This window comes from Leptodactylus fuscus, chromosome 4, assembly GCF_031893055.1.
Source record: "Leptodactylus fuscus isolate aLepFus1 chromosome 4, aLepFus1.hap2, whole genome shotgun sequence".
Lineage (NCBI taxonomy): Eukaryota > Metazoa > Chordata > Amphibia > Anura > Leptodactylidae > Leptodactylus > Leptodactylus fuscus.
The window spans coordinates 162180961-162200637 of NC_134268.1; the positions used below are offsets into that span (position 1 = coordinate 162180961).

Below are 19677 nucleotides of genomic sequence, written 5' to 3' on the forward strand. Positions count from 1 at the left end.
AAGAAAGCAGACATTTTTAATTTCATTTCAGTACACTGCAGGGATCATCTTCCATTTTCTTCCTTAGATATATGTATGTGGAATAATAAATTATTCATATTAAGTGATGAAACACAGTAAGGAAAAAGCTGAATTTGGCGATCATAGAAAAGAAATTCTACTGCCAAATTAAACACATGAAATTTAGATTGACAAACCACACAATACAGGAAAGATACAGTGTATGTATAAGAAATAGGAGATGCTCTTACATCTGGTTAAATACTTTGGGACTGAGTAAATTAAATGGTACTGAAAGCGAATTAGTAACATGATAGTTCCTCTTCCTTGTTTATTCTTAGATTCTTCATTTAGTCCCATGAGTAATATAACAGTGAATGGTGTGTTAGTGTACTCAGAGCATAGTCTATTAAGATCATTTTATATGGTAGTTTGTAGGTTCACTCCTACTAAACACCATGAAATATCTCCTTCAGGACTTGAATTACTCACATCAGCCCTAACATACGAGACATACAGTAGTGGTTTTTAGCCCAGGACATCAGTAGAAAGGGCAATTTAACTTCAGCCATTTAAGGCATATCCACAGGTGCCACTTTTATTACCCTTTCCGATGTAGAGAAATTGGCCCCCCTGGGGGCAACACTGTGGCTCAGTGGTCAACACTGAAGCCTTGCAGCGCTGGAGTCCTGGGTTCAAATCCTGCCAGGCACAACATCTGCAAGGAGTTTGTATGTTCTCCTCGTGTTTGTGTGGATTTCAACCCATACGAATAAGAAATGTACATAATCATCCCTATATGGGGCTCACAATCTACATTTAAAGAGGAAAAAAAAAAGAAATTGGCCCCCCAACCTAGATAATCCAAGCCATCAAAGCAAAGAGGTTTGTAGCCCTTTCTATTGCCATTTATAGTATTACTTTTTAAAGGTCTGACTACTTATACAAGGATTAACCAGCCCAGTATAAAATCTGTGCCAGCCCCCCCCCCCCCCCCAACTATTTTATCATTGTGTTTCATATATTGAGATATCTATACTGGCCTATCCAATACTTTAAGATGTCCGCTTTCCCCTCCGAGACGTTGGTTACCTGGTTGTTCTTGGAGTTACGTATGTTGTACTGGCAAAAGTTTTAAAAGGGTTTTCTGGGATATATATATATATATATATATATATATATATATATATATATATATATTTTAATGATCTATCCCTAGCATACGTTTTTATTATCAGATCGGGTGGTCCAACACCCAACAAACATTTCCATGTAATGACTACACCAGGCTATAGCAGCTCAGCTTCCATTAAAATGAATGGGAGCTTATCTGCAGTAATTCAGCACAGCCACAGAGAATGGAGTTACGCTTTTGGCTCTCTCTTCATTCTCTATATTAGATGTAACCATTGGCCACTGCAAACAGCCAATTGCTGAGGGTACCAGGTGTCAGATTCCCGCTGATCTGATATTGATAACTTAAGCTAAGGATAGATCATCAACATACATAACCCCAAAACTCCCTTCAATGTATATTTTGTAGTGGAGTTTGCAACACCCCCTTATATTCAATGTATCCTTTCAGAGATATTGCATTTAAATTTTTCCCAAGGCAGGATGCATAAAAGGGAATATGATAATTTCTATGCTCTAATATACAGTATTTTAAACTAGAATTACATTGATTCTTATTTAGTGTCTTTCTCCACATATGTGCATGAATATGGGAAACGTCTTAAATATCTATTGATTGTGCATTATGTCTGTGTGTAGGGCAAGCCAGGACCTGTAGGCCCGAAAGGAGATCCAGGTCCTTTTGGACCAAAGGGTGAGAAGGTATGAAATTCTTAATTTAAGTTCTGTGCGTAATCCATATACATTAGATGCCATGGACAGGATTGAATTTCATTTTGGGAGATTAGTAAAGCCTTTTCCAAAATCTGTCATCATACAAAGTAACATATTATTTTGTACATTACCTTTTGTCTTATGCTAACGTACGTTAGGGTGATCAAGGCCCACCAGGAACCCAAGGATTACCTGGAGTCCCAGGAGTCACTGGACCTAAGGTACTTTACTCTCTTATCCTTAGATATTCCCAACCATATATGAATTACTGGCAATTAACTATTCTGTTTATCATAAATGCAGTTTTTCAGTTTTTCCTTCATATAAATCAAGACTATGGCGAGATTTATTACTACCACAGATTTAGACCACGAAGGCAAAAGATGCTTCAGATTTATCAAATTACAGAAGATAGCTATGTCATCTCATAGCAGACATAGATTTCAGAAAATCCAAAATACACCAAATTTATTAGGAGACATTCACCTCTTGATAAATATTGTGCATTTTACCCCAGCAGATGCGTCTTAGGATTGGCATATTAAGTCAGTCTTAATAAATTCTCTCCAATATGGTAAGGAACTCAGCAAAGAGTTTATCTTCCATTGCTGTTTAATTGTATGAAATCACATTTTCCATATTGATAGAATGATAACTACTAAGGTTCTGGTGGTTTCCTGTTACCACGGTCATACAGGACAGTATAGGCAGACATTCTATAAGTTTAGTGATTTTTCAGTATAGTATAGTATGTTCCACATTTGGTACCATATTGTATGACACCTTATATTACTTTGACCATTCTCATTAACTGAAGACTTCAGATCCTTTTGACTAGAGTAGTAGACAAAACACTCAATGACAATGTGCAAAAAACAGCTTTTCTTGTACATCTTAGGGGCAACAAGGACCTTTGGGTCTAAATGGAAACAAGGGAGAAAGAGGGGATGAGGTAAGTTTAACAGAGTCATGTTATTGTATGTCTTGTTTCTTCTTAAAATTGCATTTAGTAGGTATTGTCACTTAGATAGTTGATACTATGCATTTTTGATTAAAGAAGTTATTTTTAAAAAAAAATTTCAATTCAACAATTTAGGATGCAAATAAATTATAATGTATTATAACTGCAAAGCTGCATTCAAACCCAATGCAATGCAGTTATTGCAGCACAGACACATTATCTTGCATGGGTATGATTTTTTTAGCTGGAGCCAGAATAAGGCTAAAGGATAGCCCTGGGATGCAGTCCTACAAACTTATATATAAAGAGCCATTTTCACGCTGGATTGTTTCATCTGTTTGCAACACTCATTGTTAAATATAGACAATAGACCTCCTGGTGAAATACAGGAATCCTAAAGTAACACTGACCATAGATCAGGGCCCCAAACCCCCCAGAATAGATCCATAAATTCCTCAGAGCCTAGACTCATCAGATGCTAAACTAAGTCCCTAAGCTCCTTAGACCCAGGACCAGGCCCCAAGATTCATCATACCACAGGCCAGACCCCACATTTTATCAGAGATCTAACTAGGCAAAACATTCATCATACCCCAGAACAGACCCAACATTTCATTGGACCAGACCTCACACTTCATCAGACTCCAGACTAGAACCCATAGTTTATTAGATCCAGATTAAATCCCCAAGTTCCTCAGATCACAAACTTCTAAATTCAGATCCCAGGTCGGGTGACTTGGCTCTTCAGACAAAACACCAGGCTCCTAAATTCCTTCGACAACCAAACCCCTAATTTTCTCAGATGCCAGACCAGATCTCTAAATTCCTCAGACCCCTACATTCCTCAGACTTCTGACCATATACTTACCGTCAGTCAATTTTACTTGTGCATACAAGTAGTAGTGATTAGTAGTGATTTTCACACTGAAAGTCATTTTATCAAAAGTAGGAAGAGCAAGGAGACATCCTGATAAAAGGAGAAAGAGACATTTGTCTCTGATAAGACGTATTAGAAAGTCTTATCAGAGACAAATGGCTTGCATCAGGACTTTGTGTGATCTGCCGGGTCAGGTTCTGTACAGACACTAACCAGTGGAGGAACATCTTGTACAAAACACATCTCCGCATCCCATGTCCTGGCCCAGGTCCCCTTTGAGAATGGTTGTGTGGTCTACACTGACTAATACACAAAAGCAGCACACCAGGGCTTTGTCCTTCACGAATTGTACAGGCCTTTGTGCAGTTCTCTGCACAGCATCTGGCTGAGTATATGGATGGCTGAAGAAAACATTAGAAGCTAAATAGAAATACAGCAGAGTTCAAAGATAAACTAATGAATGGATTAAAGGGAGTCTGTCATCAGGAAAATACTGATGCAACCAGCTCCAGTCACTAGCAGTGGACAGTGGAACAACTGCCATCATATCTTTATTTTTCTGAATTTTGCCTTCGTTTTTGCATATTTGCTGTCTTCCTGATCTGCAAATTAGAAGAAAGTGCTTTGGGGGTTTGGCAGAGCCTGGGTGGGTTCTGTTTCCAATTCGCCTCTCTACAGGAAAACCTCACTCAACTCCCTCCCCTTGCAATTGATTGACAAACTTCTCTGCTTTCTTGGCTCTTATATTAGCAGTTTTCCCCTCTGCATTCTACATCTGTAGTCTACATTTCTCTCTGACCTGGTTGGTGAAGACTAGCTGCCATACACTGCATGTGAGTAGAGGAGGAAACCTTTTCCGCTTTGTGGCTTTTTCGCACTACTAGCTGCTATGGGATGCAGTGCATCGGTATCCCATCACGACATCCCCCTCCTGATTAGGCCCGGATCAATGGGCCAAAGCATGAGAGTGCCTCAAGCTACAGACAACACAGCTGACTCAGCCGTGGAATACGCCTGAAGATAGAGCATTTTGCATTTTTTTTCTGGTAACTGAAGAAAATCGCTAGCGGAAAAAGACTGCGAGTGAGATTGAAATAAATGGGCAGATTTTAAGGCAGATTCCGTGTCAAAATCCGCCTGCATAATATTACGTGTGACATACCCTAACTGTCTTTCTCCCTCTCAGAAACAGTACCAGGACCATGCAGGACCTACATAGAGAAGTACTTACATCTACAGAAGTGAACAAACTTCTTTGGTTGTTTCCATTCAACTCTAGCAACAGCCTAAACCTATATTTTTGTCTCTTATGTCCTGCATTTCTTGCTCACTCCTACCCCTTTTCTCTTCATAGACTTAACTGTTCTTCCTCAGACGGATAGTAGTGATTTTCACACTGAAAGTCATTTTATCAAAAGGAGGAAGAGCAAGGAGACATCCTGATAAAAGGAGAAAGAGACATTTGTCTCTGATAAGACGTATTAGAAAGTTTCTTATAATCACCTGTATTATTCATTTATGCAACATTTGGTGAAACGACTGTCCTTATTTAGGTTACAAATACATAAAAGATAACTAAATCACATCAATAATGTGACTTTTTTTTTTTACTTCACAATAATTCAGCACAAGATACAATAATATTATATAATTCTTTTACTCCTCAGGGTGACCTTGGAAAGCGTGGCATTACAGGAAAAAAGGTTGGATGAAAAAAATATATATTTTCCTTTTTATGTATAATTGTACTTTTTTAAATATATTTTTATTTTACACATTCAGCAGGGATGTTTTTCATGTTTTAGATGCATATGGACTCATTTAGATGCAGCAGAAAATACTGTGACAGATTACGCTGGGTTCACATCTGCACCCAATCTACATTTACTGTCTGCAGAAGACGGAAACCTGTCAGACCGCGTCCGGCCATGAGTGCCGGTAAGCGTTTTCTGCTCTCCGCGGCAAAACTGTTTTTGTTTTAAACGGACGCAAAGTCCTGCATGTCCAACTTTGTGTCCGGTTTAAAAAAAACCTGTTTCACCGCAAGAGAACACAAAACACTCACCGGCGCTCACAGCCAGACACTTTTAAAATCCATTCAAATGAATGGGGTTGAAAAATGCCTGCAGGTTTCCATCTCCTGCTCAGTTTCGGGCAAGAAACGGAAACCTGCAAAACGGAGACTTGGGGCGCAGATGTGAATGAGCCCTTATGCTGTGGATTTGCCACAAATTGAACCCTATGCAATCCTTCAACATAACGGACATTCTGTAGTTTGGATATCTATAGAGCATGTCCTATAATTGACAGTGGGAAAAACTTGCTGGTAGTTTTGAAAACTCCAATTTATGGCACAGAATCCACAGTGTCTTTCAAAGGTATGTTCAATGTCAAAAATGTCTATGTAACTATGTAATTATATGATCCTCCTTATTTCATTCATATGATCCTCGTTTGATCATTCTCATTGTCTGAAGATCCTTTTGAACAGACGAGTGAACAAAATACTTGTATTCTTTATATAGTTACATTGTATTAAAGGGTATGGGATGTAATATTACCACTTTATAAGTCATTCATGAAGTTTCATCCAGAGTATGCAGGTCTGTTCTGGGCACCAGCTCATAGAAAGGATGAAAATAAATAGTTGGAGGTAATATAGCTTAAACTCACATATATTGTAGATGACCCACTTCTGATGCTTGGAAGATGAATTCCCTTGGCTGGGAAAGGCTAAGTTTTATTTTTATTTTTTTATTTGACATTTTTTTTATCCCTTCTTGGACTGCTGGATTATTGGGGTAGTTGTTTGTTCATAGAAAGGATGTCCTAGGGTTGGAAATGGTATAAGTAGAGACACAAAGCTGATAAGCGGCATTAGTTGAATTTGTTTAGTCTTGAGAACAGTTGTTTAAGGAGATATATGATATACTTTTATAAATATATATAGTCATGGCCATAAGTGTTGACACCCCTGCAGAAAATTAAATATTGCTCCCAAAAAATTATTGCAACTACAATCTTGTACTAACATGCTTTTTTTTATGTAACTCTTATGACACAGTAATGATGTGGTTTTACATCAATACCTTATAGACTGACTATTTTACAACCTTACTGCCTTGAGCAAAAAGTCCATCAAATACAAGTTTATCAACGAGTTTCTGATTCCTAATATGTATGTTTAGGTAAATGTGTAATCATTAGAGATGAGCGAGTAGTATTCGATTGAGTAGGTATTCAATCGAATACTACGGTATTCGAAATATTCGTACTCGATCGAATACTACTAGCTATTCGCAGTAAATATTTGAGGTCAGAACCAGCGTTGACTGGCCGAATGCTATACAGTGTATAGCATTCTGCAAAACAACGCTGGTTCTGCAGCAGGCTCGTCCTTGCTAGTCGGGAGAGCTGGCAGCTTGCTGTTAGGAGGGAGATGACTTTTTCTCATAGGAATGCATTAACCAGCGTTGATTGGCCAGTGTACAGCATTCGGGCAATCAACGCTGGTTCTGCCGGAGGCTCGTCTGTGAGGAGGCAGAGCCTAAGATCGGACCACAGTCAGCTCCCTTGTAACCGTAAGATGCCAGCTCTCCCGACTAGCAAGGACGAGCCTGCTGCAGAACGAGCGTTGATTTGCCGCAGGCTCATCTTTGCTAGTCAGGAGAGATGGCAGCTTGCGGTTACGAGCGAGCTTACTTTTTATCAGTGCAACTGCAAGCGCTGTGCAGTTAAAGCACACGGACCCCATAGACTATAATGGGGTCCATGCGCTTTAACTGCACAACGCTCCTCCTAAACACTCTCCTCCTGCTACTCGTGGACTTGGTGAATCTCCTTTAGTCGAATACTTTTTTCCCCTGAAACAAGCATTTTTTCCCATAGACTATAATGGGATTTGATATTCGATCGAGTAGTCGAGTATTGAAGCTCTACTCGAAACGAATATCGAATCTCGAATATTTCACTGTTTGCTCATCTCTAGTAATCATGCTATGACTGTTAGCACATATAATGGCATACCATCAAGCAAAGCATTACAGATAAAATATATATTTTAGGGTGAAAAAGGAGAGCAAGGTTTTAGAGGCCCCCCTGGAAATCGAGGAACACGAGGTGAAAAGGTAATAATCTGCTCTAATAACTTTTATTTCAATAACAAGATACAGATGTAGCAATGTTTAATTTATAATCTTAGACTTATATCTTATCATAGAAGTCAAACTTAATTGTCCAACTAAAATTAGCTAAAGCTGTACATTGTCCTCAGATATATAGATGATGTAAAACTCAGAAGTCTTCTAGTGCCCCATTTGTAAAACTGGCTATACAAGTTATGCCAGAGGTTGTTCCTACTGACACCACACACATACATGTGGCTAGGCTGAAATTAGGAAATTCATGACATTTGTGCTTTAGTAAATAATGGTATTCTTCATAGTAGAACAATACCACAATGTTAAACCCCACTGTATCCTAGTAATTCAGAAGAATTATTAATCGGAAGTTGTCCGCAAGCAAAAGAGACAACACTGCAGTAATAAAGCCTTCAATATGAGAAACAGTAAAAAAAAAAAAAACCTATATTTGTTCTTTCTTTAGTAACTTGTGATTGGTTTGCAGGGTAAAGAAGGACCTCTTGGTCCACCAGGACATGAAGGCATGGCTGGAGAAAATGGATGCACTGTAAGAACATCTCCCTCTATTTCATCATAATTGTTAAAAGATGATAAATTAATGATTACATATATATATATATATATATAATTTTTTTTTTACTTACAGGGAGAAGCTGGAGCTATTGGCATCAATGGTTTTAAGGGTGAGCCAGGCCTTACTGGAACTGAGGTACTTACTCACTATTTGCTGTTGTAGTAGATGAGGATCTAAAATTGTCGATCGATAGATAGATAGATAGATAGATAGATAGATAGATAGATAGATAGGAGATAGATAGATAGATAGATAGATAGAGCAATAAAACTGATTTCATTTAGGCTAAACCAAAGTAACTCTAGAGGATGTTAATTCTGAACCTTTTGACAGGGGCTGACAACCTTGGGATTGGCACCAATTGTTGGCACCCATTAAACAGGGGCACAGGCTGTCAGAGCAAGTTAAGCATCTTTTCCAAAATCAATATAGTCCTGTGATAAACTAACACAAAGGGATAAATCCGCCAACTATATTATTTGTACATGTATAGCCATCCTTTGAGGGGTCAGGATTAACATAAATTACCACCTTTTATGCTTTTGTCAGCATGTTGTGATATTCTGTTGAATTGGTTTCATGAGAGGCTGCATTTTGTAATGAAAATGAAGATCAATTATAGTTAAAGGGATTGTCCGTACCCAAATGTATTTTTCATACTGAAGACCTATCCACACAGATCAGATAAGGCAGGCTGTTAGTGGATCTAGAATGGGTGCAGTACTGTTCCTATTCATGCAACAGGAGTGGCGCTGCTATTCCCTGGAACCACTGCTATGCAATCTTCAGGGCTGCTGTGCTGTTACTATTACTTGAATAGAAGTGGTGCTGTACGTGCCTCCTGTCCACTAGCAGCTTTCGGCACTTTGACGCCACCAGAACGGCTGACCCCCTTTGGATAGGTCTTCAGACAACAGGACAGATGTATTCAGGATAACCCAGGGGTTGTAACCCAAAGAGCAGGTACATAAAGTCAAACAATCTAGAAGTTAATGACACAAACATGGAACACTTGTCACGCAATTGCAGAGTCAATGCAATGAAGAAGAGACCGTTCCAGCGCTAAGACTGCATTGATCAATAAGATAGGGGGTAATCTAGCAATATACTATAACGTCTTACCCTGAAATACTTCTCTTAAGATTTATCACAATACACTGGCGTCATATTCATTTTTACTTCCAAAAGCTACAGTGCTCCTTACCACTGAGAAACAGAAGGAAATTGCAACCAAACTAAACATGTTCAAAGTAACATTAAACTCTGAAAAATAAAATTACTGATGCAATACTGAGCCAGATTTTGTACATGACGTAAAGGGTTTGTTTATGTTCTTGTCTATCAAGATTGATAGACAACAATCACAAAGATATTTGTGTCCTAAATTACCTTGGAGATAATTAAGATGGCTGGCATCACCACGTTACATAAGTATAGACAGAGGGGATTCTCAATTAACAATAATTATTAAAAGTACACTTTTATGATATATACAGTCCTATGAAAAAGTTTGGGCACCCCTATTAATCTTAATCATTTTTTGTTCTAAATATTTTGGTGTTTGCAACAGCCATTTCAGTTTGATATATCTAATAACTGATGGACACAGTAATATTTCAGGATTGAAATGAGGTTTATTGTACTAACAGAAAATGTGCAATATGCATTAAACCAAAATTTGACCGGTGCAAATGTATGGGCACCCTTATCATTTTATTGATTTGAATTCCCCTAACTACTTTTTACTGACTTACTGAAGCACAAAATTGGTTTTGTAACCTCAGTGAGCTTTGAACTTCATAGCCAGATGTATCCAATCATAAGAAAAGGTATTTAAGGTGGCCAATTGCAAGTTGATCTCCTATTTGAATCTCCTCTGAAGAGTGGCATCATGGGCTACTCAAAACAACTCTCAAATGATCTGAAAACAAAGATTGTTCAACATAGTTGTTCAGGGGAAGGATACAAAAAGTTGTCTCAGAGATTTAACCTGTCAGTTTCCACTGTGAGGAACATAGTAAGGAAATGGAAGACCACAGGGACAGTTCTTGTTAAGCCCAGAAGTGGCAGGCCAAGAAAAATATCAGAAAGGCAGAGAAGAAGAATGGTGAGAACAGTCAAGGACAATCCACAGACCACCTCCAAAGAGCTGCAGCATCATCTTGCTGCAGATGGTGTCACTGTGCATCGGTCAACTATACAGCGCACTTTGCACAAATAGAAGCTGTATGGGAGAGTGATGAGAAAGAAGCCGTTTCTGCACGTACGCCACAAATAGAGTTGCCTGAGGTATGAAAAAGCACATTTGGACAAGGCAGCTTCATTTTGGAAACAAAAATTGAGTTGTTTGGTTATAAAAAAAAGGCGTTATGCATGGCGTCCAAAAAGAAACAGCATTCCAAGAAAAACACATGCTACCCACTGTAAAATTTGGTGGAGGTTCCATCATGCTTTGGGGCTGTGTGGCCAATGCCGGCATCGGGAATCTTGTTAAAGTTGAGAGTCGCATGGATTCCACTCAGTATCAGCAGATTCTTGAGAATAATGTTCAAGAATCAGTGACGAAGTTGAAGTTACGCCGGGGATGGATATTTCAGCAAGACAATGATCCAAAACACCGCTCCAAATCCTCAGGCATTCATGCAGAGGAACAATTACAATGTTCTGGAATGGCCATCCCAGTCCCCAGACCTGAATATCATTGAACATCTGTGGGATGATTTGAAGCGGGCTGTCCATGCTCGGCGACCATCTAACTTAACTGAACTTGAATTGTTTGTCCAAAATACCTTTATCCAGGATCCAGGAACTGATTAAAAGCTACAGGAAGCGACTAGAGGCTGTTATCTTTGCAAAAGGAGGATCTACTAAATATTAATGTCACTTTTCTGTTGAGGTGCCCATACTTTTGCACCGGTCAAATTTTGGTTTAATGCATATTGCACATTTTCTGTTAGTACAATAAACCTCATTTCAATCCTGAAATATTACTGTGTCCATCAGTTATTAGATATATCAAACTGAAATGGCTGCTGCAAACACCAAAATATTTAGAACTAAAAATGATTAAGATTAATAGGGGTGCCCAAACTTTTTCATAGCACTGTAAGCTAAAATTGTATAGTACACCTCCAAGCCGTAAACGGTGATCATGTGAGTTAAAAAAGGTTTGTCAGGTATGCAGTCTTTGCATTGGCTCACATTCAACAGTAAGGCCCCTTGCAGATGACTATCTGTGTATTTCATGGATAGCACACTGACCCTTTCTTTTCTATGGGCCCATACACATGACCGTGAATTTCATGGCCTTGTATGCAGGCTGACAGTCTGGGCCACAAAATATATAACAAGTCCTATTCCTGTCCTATTTTATGGCCCATGCTTCCTTGGTTACTATTCATTTAATGAAAGAACATCCCCGGGTCCCCCATGTGCCGCCCATGCTTCCAATTCACGGCAGGCCGGTTACAGCACGGTCGTCTGCAATCGGCCAAATACTGGAGTTGGAGGTGCAGTAGATTATTGGGAGAAAAACAGCTGTTTAGTAGTCATTATTTCTGGGTACCTGGTGGTCTCACACTGTTCTTCAAGCTACATATAGTTAATGATAGATTTTTACTATACTCACTCAGGCAGTTAACCATTTATTGTATGACCACCATCAAAGTTTTTACCGTTGACTTGGGATAATTATGAAATGCTACTTCTGTCCCTATTAAGCTGTAGCTATATACTTACTATACTATATTCTACTATAGCTTACTATACTATATGCTAAACCGGGTAATTAAATCACTATAAAACGAAAAAAAGATCAATCCCAGGTCAGCAATGGAAAATTTTCCTGAACTGAGTAAAATACCCTTAAGCAGGGCTGCATAATTTCCTGCTCCTACACTTTTCATCAGATATTACATAGTGACATGCGGCAACTAAAATAAGCAGTGGCCACCAGATGCTAGAGATTCACTGCTCATGATACACTGTAATATGGGGCCACACATCCAAAATGAGAGATTAATATAACCAAAGAAGAAACAGAAGATACTGTATGACTGGATAAGACACACACATATACATAGTGCCTATAAAGTGATTGCTATAAGCAGCGACCACCTAATCCTCCCCTCTCAAAGTCTTAGGCCGGGTCCACACAGGGTTTTTTGGTCCGGAAACTGAGGCGGAGGCTGCGGTACTCCGCTCCGGATTAGGCCCAATAAATGGGCCTAGTTGGGAGGAGGGAGTGTTGTGAGGCGGATTCACTGGGTGAATCGGCCTGAAGAATGAGCATGTCTGTTCTTTTTTTCCGGAACTAATGACTCCCGGAAAAAAAGACCTGACCGGCTCCCATTGATTTCAATGTATACAGTGAATGAAGATTTATTTTTAAGGCAGTACTCTGTGGGAAGAAAATCGTGCAAATTAATTCATACCAGCAAAACCACAGATACTCAACTGTATACAGACACACTCCCCAGAACTGTATACAGAAACACTCCCCTCCACTCCCCAGACGGCATTTATAGGGAGTCTACCTCCTCCCCCCAGCATATTCGTCTGTCACCACTGGGTTACAGAGAACATTACATTGATCAAATACACGTTTTTATGTACGTCACTTTTTAGATTTGTTAAAAAAACAATATTATGCAAATGAGGCAGTTGCAGCACTGGGAGCGGACCCTCAGCTCCCTGGAGCACTGCTCCTGCCACTCAGACCCCAACCATCACCTACCTGAGACACCTGGTACAGTGAGAATTGATCATCACAGGGTCATGACCTCACCCATTCAACCTAAACAGCAAGAGGTGTTCCCACAGAGGTGAAGGCCAACCACCAGTTCACCAACTACCTCATTTACATAAGACTTCAAAGTTATTTTTCTCCTAACCTACAAAAGTAACACGTGCATATAGTGAAACATAACTATGGTATATTAGATATCAAGGTAATGTATTCTGTAATGTGACGGTGTTAGTTGGATATGCTTGGTGAAGGTGGTAGACTCCTTCACAGGCATCTCATCCAGCCATCCTGTAACCTTGGCCTAAACTGATCATGGGCAAGAATCCTAAAAAAAAATGTTGTCTACAAATGGGTGTCTCTGGTTTGACTGGTATAATATGTCTCCATAGAATAAAATTTTTGTTCAATAAGTTCGCCCCCATTATGAGATAGATTACTCAACAAGAGATGTACCCTGTTAGTAAATCTGCATGGAGGAAACCTGCACCATTCATATCCTGAGAACCAGCTGATATAGTACTTAGTTAATGCATATTATGGAGACGGTTTGTAAATTGTATGCTTGTAAACTATTTCAATACTTTTTAATTTACCAAGGGAGCAAAGGGGTCAAAAGGGTTTCGAGGGCCACCAGGAGAACCAGGAGCACCTGGGAGTAGGGTAAGTGATTTCACCAACAATAAGCATTTTTTTTTTTACCTAAACCAATGTTTAAGAGACTTCACACAAAACCACCATGTTATATTTACTTAATAAGTAGGATATTTATCCAATGTGAAACGTCTCCAAAAGCCAAAGATAAGTGTCCCCATAAGTGTTTTATGATTATACAAGATCACATAATAAAGCAAGTTGTTTCTGGGCAAGATCCATACACTGCAGTCACAAGTTGCAGAGTCTGGCCCCTGTAAAAGGCTAGAGGCATGGCTGCTCTTCAGCCCTACTCTGCTCTCTGTACAAAAAACTGCAAGATTTAGCACATGAGGAGACATCATTGCCCTGTATGCTAAGTAGCTTGGATGGAGTGGAACAGACTAGATGCTGAGCAGATCAGAAGATTCCAGCAGAGAGAGCAATGATTTTTACAGACACCAGATGTTCCAGTGTACAGATCTCTGAGCACAGGGGCAAAGACTGGATGAGGAGCTGTATACAGTAGAAGCTGTAGTCTGTATCTACTGATCTCTGTGTACAGACTTTGCCTGGTAACAGTTTGTTGCTATATGCATGGGGATCGTCTAAAGTCATTAGAAACCATTTTATTCTATGTGACTTTCCAGATAAATATTAACATTTGAGAATGTAACCATTGAACCCAATAGTTAAGGTTTTTTACATCCTCCAATTGAATGGACTCCAATCTGGCTGCTCCAGACCATACGCTCGAGTACATTCGAGTGGGTGGCTGTTGCATTTAAAATAAGTCAGTAAAAAGTTGGCCGAGGTCCTACCAATATGATTTATTATAGTACACGAAGTTGACCTCAGTTTCAGATGAAAACAAGAGTTTTCCCATTATCTGTAATAGTGACAAAATGCTTCTAAATTATACTGGCAGAACATCAGTGTGCATGATGCAGAACCATTACATATCCATTAGTGTATGTCAGATTAAAGCTATGATAGTTGCTGTTCTACATGGCCTGGTCTCAGTCATATCTCTGTCTTCGCCATATCTCTGCTCTCACATCAGACTTTCACAGATAACTTATGAGATAAGTTACAATTTCCACTTAGTTGGCTTTGAAAACTTAAATATGATCTTATTTATTACATATTTGTAGTTGTACTAATCCAGGTTCACTGAGTTTCTGGAAACCAGAGAAATTTTATTCTCTTCTATCTGAACAGGAAGTACGTGGGTTACAAGAATTGGACACGCATATGTTTATCTACAGTATCTGCTTGTGGATGAGACTGTGGAATTGTAAAAGTAACATTGTAACCTAATATTGAGTAGTGGATAGGGAAGAGACAAAGCTTTTTAAGCATTGTCATGTTCTTCTGTGCAGATGAATTCGGGGGAAGAGTAACATTAGGACAATGACTTAGGTCAAGGAACCTTAGTTAATTTGTTTTTAGAGCTTAGTTTTTTAAGCCCAGCATTAGCAATATCGCAATGAACAACAATATTACTTTTTTTTACTAGCACAATTTTCACAAAGGGAGCCCTTTGTGGCTATTACCACAAACATATCAGACCAAGTGGCAACATGGTGGCTTAGTGGTTAGCACTGCAGCCTTGCAGGACTGGAGTCCTTGGTTTGAATCCCGGGAGCAACATATGCAAGGAGTTTGTATGTTCTCCCCATATTTGTGTGGATTTCCTCCCATACTACAAAGACATACTGCTAGGGAAAAAATGTATATTGTGATCCCTATATGGGGCTCATAATCTACGTTAAAATAAATAAATAAAAACATAGCAGACCTGAGTTTCTCATATACTGCTGTTTGTGCAAATCATTATATAGCTGTTACATAACAAACTAGGCTCTGCTGCATCTGTCAGACAGAACTAACATAAAAGGAAAGTCAGTTTTTCTATAGGGATTCTGTCCTCTTCTCACAAGAAACATAACATTTCCTTGTTGATAGGGTGATGAAGGTGAACCTGGTCGAGGATTACGAGGATCAATGGGATTTCAGGTAAGATTCAGGATTGCACCAGCTCGTAAATAGGGTCACATTTGCCCATGAATTATACTTGGTACAAGATCCTCTTCAGTTCAGAGAATGCAGTTCAGCTGTTAATAGCAGATACAGCCCTGGCATAGAAGTGCATCTGTTTCTAGGGGCAGGGGTGGGGGCAGGAGGGTTGGAATGAGCAGGGAGTATTATTTTTATGAACAACATCAAATAATTTAACAATGTACTTGGTTGACATTCAGTGAGGTGAGTGCCCAAATAGAATACAAGATAATTGATGACAAGTTCACGTAAATCATAACAAAGAGAGTGGAGCCCTCTGCTGGACACTTGTGGAACTACACAGACTGCTTCTAGGCTCTTGTAATGAGAAACCCATATATTATGTACACTCACCGGCCACTTTATTAGGTACACCATGCTAGTAAGGGGTTGGACCCCCTTTTGCCTTCAGAACTGCCTCAATTCTTCGTGGCATAGATTCAACAAGGTGCTGGAAGCATTCCTCAGAGATTTTGGTCCATATTGACATGATGGCATCACACAGTTGCCGCAGATTTGTCGGCTGCACATCCATGATGCGAATCTCCCGTTCCACCACATCCCAAAGATGCTCTATTGGATTGAGATCTGGTGACTGTGGAGGCCATTGGAGTACAGTGAACTCATTGTCATGTTCAAGAAACCAGTCTGAGATGATTCCAGCTTTATGACATGGTGCATTATCCTGCTGAAAGTAGCCATCAGATGTTGGGTACATTGTGGTCATAAAGGGATGGACATGGTCAGCAACAATACTCAGGTAGGCTTTGGCGTTGCAACGATGCTCAATTGGTACCAAGGGGCCCAAAGAGTGCCAAGAAAATATTCCCCACACCATGACACCACCACCACCAGCCTGAACCGTTGATACAAGGCAGGATGGATCCATGCTTTCATGTTGTTGACGCCAAATTCTGACCCTACCATCCGAATGTCGCAGCAGAAATCGAGACTCCTCAGACCAGGCAACGTTTTTCCAATCTTCAATTGTCCAATTTCGATGAGCTTGTGCAAATTGTAGCCTCAGTTTCCTGTTCTTAGCTGAAAGGAGTGGCACCCGGTGTGGTCTTCTGCTGCTGTAGCCCATCTGCCTCAAAGTTCGACGTACTGTGCGTTCAGAGATGCTCTTCTGGCTACCTTGGTTGTAACGGGTGGCTATTTGAGTCACTGTTGCCTTTCTATCAGCTCGAACCAGTCTGGCCATTCTCCTCTGACCTCTGGCATCAACAACGCATTTCCGCCCACAGAACTGCCGCTCACTGGATGTTTTTTCTTTTTCGGACCGTTCTCTGTAAACCCTAGAGATGGTTGTGCGTGAAAATCCCAGTAGATCAGCAGTTTCTGAAATACTCAGACCAGCCCTTCTGGCACCAACAACCATGCCACGTTCAAAGGCATTCAAATCACCTTTCTTCCCCATACTGATGCTCGGTTTGAACTGCAGGAGATTGTCTTGACCATGTCTACATGCCTAAATGCACTGAGTTGCCGCCATGTGATTGGCTGATTAGAAATTAAGTGTTAACGAGCAGTTGGACAAGTGTACCTAATAAAGTGGTCAGTGAGTGTAGGTCCATACAAAAGTAATGGACATAACAATGAATTAAACTACATTTAGAAAAGAAAAAAAGACTAAAATAAAGCCACTTATCTACTCCTCGAATCTCAAGACAAAGCTATAAACCATGAACATCTCAAATTTAAGCATTGAAAAAGTGAAGTCAACAACTGAATGCAAACATCATAGTCCAATGTCAAGCACTAGCAAGGCTCCAATGCAGTAGGCATAGATAGTGAGGTCACAGTCATATTTATTAGCACCGTTATTAGCGTTCTACAGGGGAAGGTAGAGTGTGACCTGCTAGCCATCCTATCTGCATTGATGATTGTCAAATAAAAGATTTATTCTCGTTTAATAAAAATATACAATAGGAAATGAAACATAAGGTAAAGTGATATCCATGAGCCCTAACGTCAGGGCCACTCACATTCATTATAATTGCAGTAACTTAGCCAAACTCGCCATTCCCCCTACGCCCAAACAGCAGCACAAGATGGGGTATTCCTGCCCCTGTGTACTGTTAGGACAGGTGGAACTTTTAATAAACTAACAAGTTCCCTCCCATAAAAGGCCCAGGAGACCTCCCCCTCCCTGTGTTTTTTTCTGTCCTGTGGACCAGGACAGGTGGAGGGAGAGGTCTCCTTTCCTCTCCCACAATTTTTAAAAAGATTTTTCCTTTCCTTTTGGATTTTAGGTTTCCCCCTCCCCCTCTGGGTTTTACCTGGGGCAGGGGGATTCCTTGCAGCTCCGCTCGCTTTCTGCTTCCCCGCCGCCTGGGTAATGATGCTCCGGCGGCCGGGGGGGGGAGTGAGTCTTGCGGCGCATCCTTCGGACTGCTGTCCCTGTCCCGCCGTGCTTCCCCCGCCGCCTGGATGTGCAGAGGCGCTGGCGGCCGGGGGAGAAGGAACCTCGCGGCGCTCTACATGTTTCTGCCGCGGGCACTATCTGGTGCGTCGCGGACTTCCGCTTCTCCGCGCATGCGCGGGGGAGTTTGCTTCGCGCATGCGCGGCTTTGCCGGCTCGCGCATGCGCAGTCCAGGGCGCTTCATCGCTGCGCTCAGTGCCTTCTTAGAAGGCTGTTTCAGGGGGACAGGTTCCCCCCCCCTGCCTTACTTTGTAATTAGGTTAAGCTGGGGGAAGGTTTTGCAATCCCCAGCCATTGTAGGGGGTAAGAAGGGATAGAGGGCGGAGCTAACATAACTCCACCCCCCCTTCTCCCTTATTTAGCTCTGGGTTGCCCAGTGTAGGTTGCCTGTCAGCTCTAGCTTGCAGGTTCCTACTGTTCCTGGGCAGCCAGAACCAGAAGGCGGAATTTCCCCTACGTTGGAGATTTTCTGAACTATATCCAAGGTGATGTATGCCCCCTGGTGGGGCCTGAGGGTAGAAGCTTAAGGTAAGAGGAATAATGAGCAATATATTTCTCCTTAGATGTCATCTTCCTCCTCTATTGCGGAGAATCCTAGGAGGAAAGCTTCTAGCAAACGGCGTCACCTTGCTTGTGTTAAGTGTGAGGTGCCTTTACCGGACGGCTACGCCTACCAGTGTTGTCGTGGATGCCGAGGTCCGCCGTCAGAAGACACTTCTGTCCGTGACGTGGTTGGTTGGGTGAGAGAATTCGTTGAGGAGTCAATGAGAGAAATCAAGGTCTCAATCTCTCAGCTGTCTAAGAGACCGCGCATGGAGTCATCACCCCCTTTGCTTCCACCTATGGAGGCGCTGCAGATTTTGGACGAGGTTTCCTCAGAAGAGGACAACCTGGACCCAACTAAGCCGGTCTTCCCGGTGGATAGGATGCCTAAGTTGCTTAGGGTCCTACGGGCCAAGGACGCAGAGGAGGCCACGGAGGAGACTCCGTCCACCTCCCTCAAAACCTTTAAGGCCAACCCTGATATGGTCAAGAGGTTTGAAGCTGAATGGAGATTCCCAGAACGTCCATTCAATACTTCTAGGCGCTTTAGGGCGCTCTTTCCCTTGGCCGAGGCCCAGTCCAGCTCCTGGGGCCCCCCACCTAAGGTCGACATAGCGGTCTCCAAATTATCTAAACGCACGGTAGTGCCAGCGGAGGATGGCTCTAACCTCCAGGATGTGATGGATCGCAGGGTGGAGGGGTCCCTGAGGCGTATTTACGCCTCTTCCTCAGCTCAAGCTTCGGTGGGCATCGCGGCTAGTGAGGTAGTCGCTAAACTGCGATCGGAGGTCTCAAATCTGGAGAGGGACATCGACTCCGGTGTCCATCGGGATGATCTGTTAAAGGCTATGACAACCATTAGCCTCAT

General features: G+C 41.2%; 1 protein-coding gene across 1 annotated transcript in view; it reads left to right on the top strand.

The window, feature by feature from the left end:
• The window catches only part of LOC142201169 (uncharacterized), an 85818-nt gene that overhangs the window by 51922 nt on the left and 14219 nt on the right, over positions 1-19677 (top strand). The window contains exons 15-23 of the mRNA XM_075271997.1: positions 1774-1836; positions 2007-2069; positions 2747-2800; positions 5354-5389; positions 7751-7813; positions 8313-8375; positions 8475-8537; positions 13747-13809; positions 15748-15798. Of these exons, the coding sequence (XP_075128098.1) occupies positions 1774-1836; positions 2007-2069; positions 2747-2800; positions 5354-5389; positions 7751-7813; positions 8313-8375; positions 8475-8537; positions 13747-13809; positions 15748-15798 (519 nt within the window). The remainder of the gene's footprint in view (positions 1-1773; positions 1837-2006; positions 2070-2746; positions 2801-5353; positions 5390-7750; positions 7814-8312; positions 8376-8474; positions 8538-13746; positions 13810-15747; positions 15799-19677) is intronic.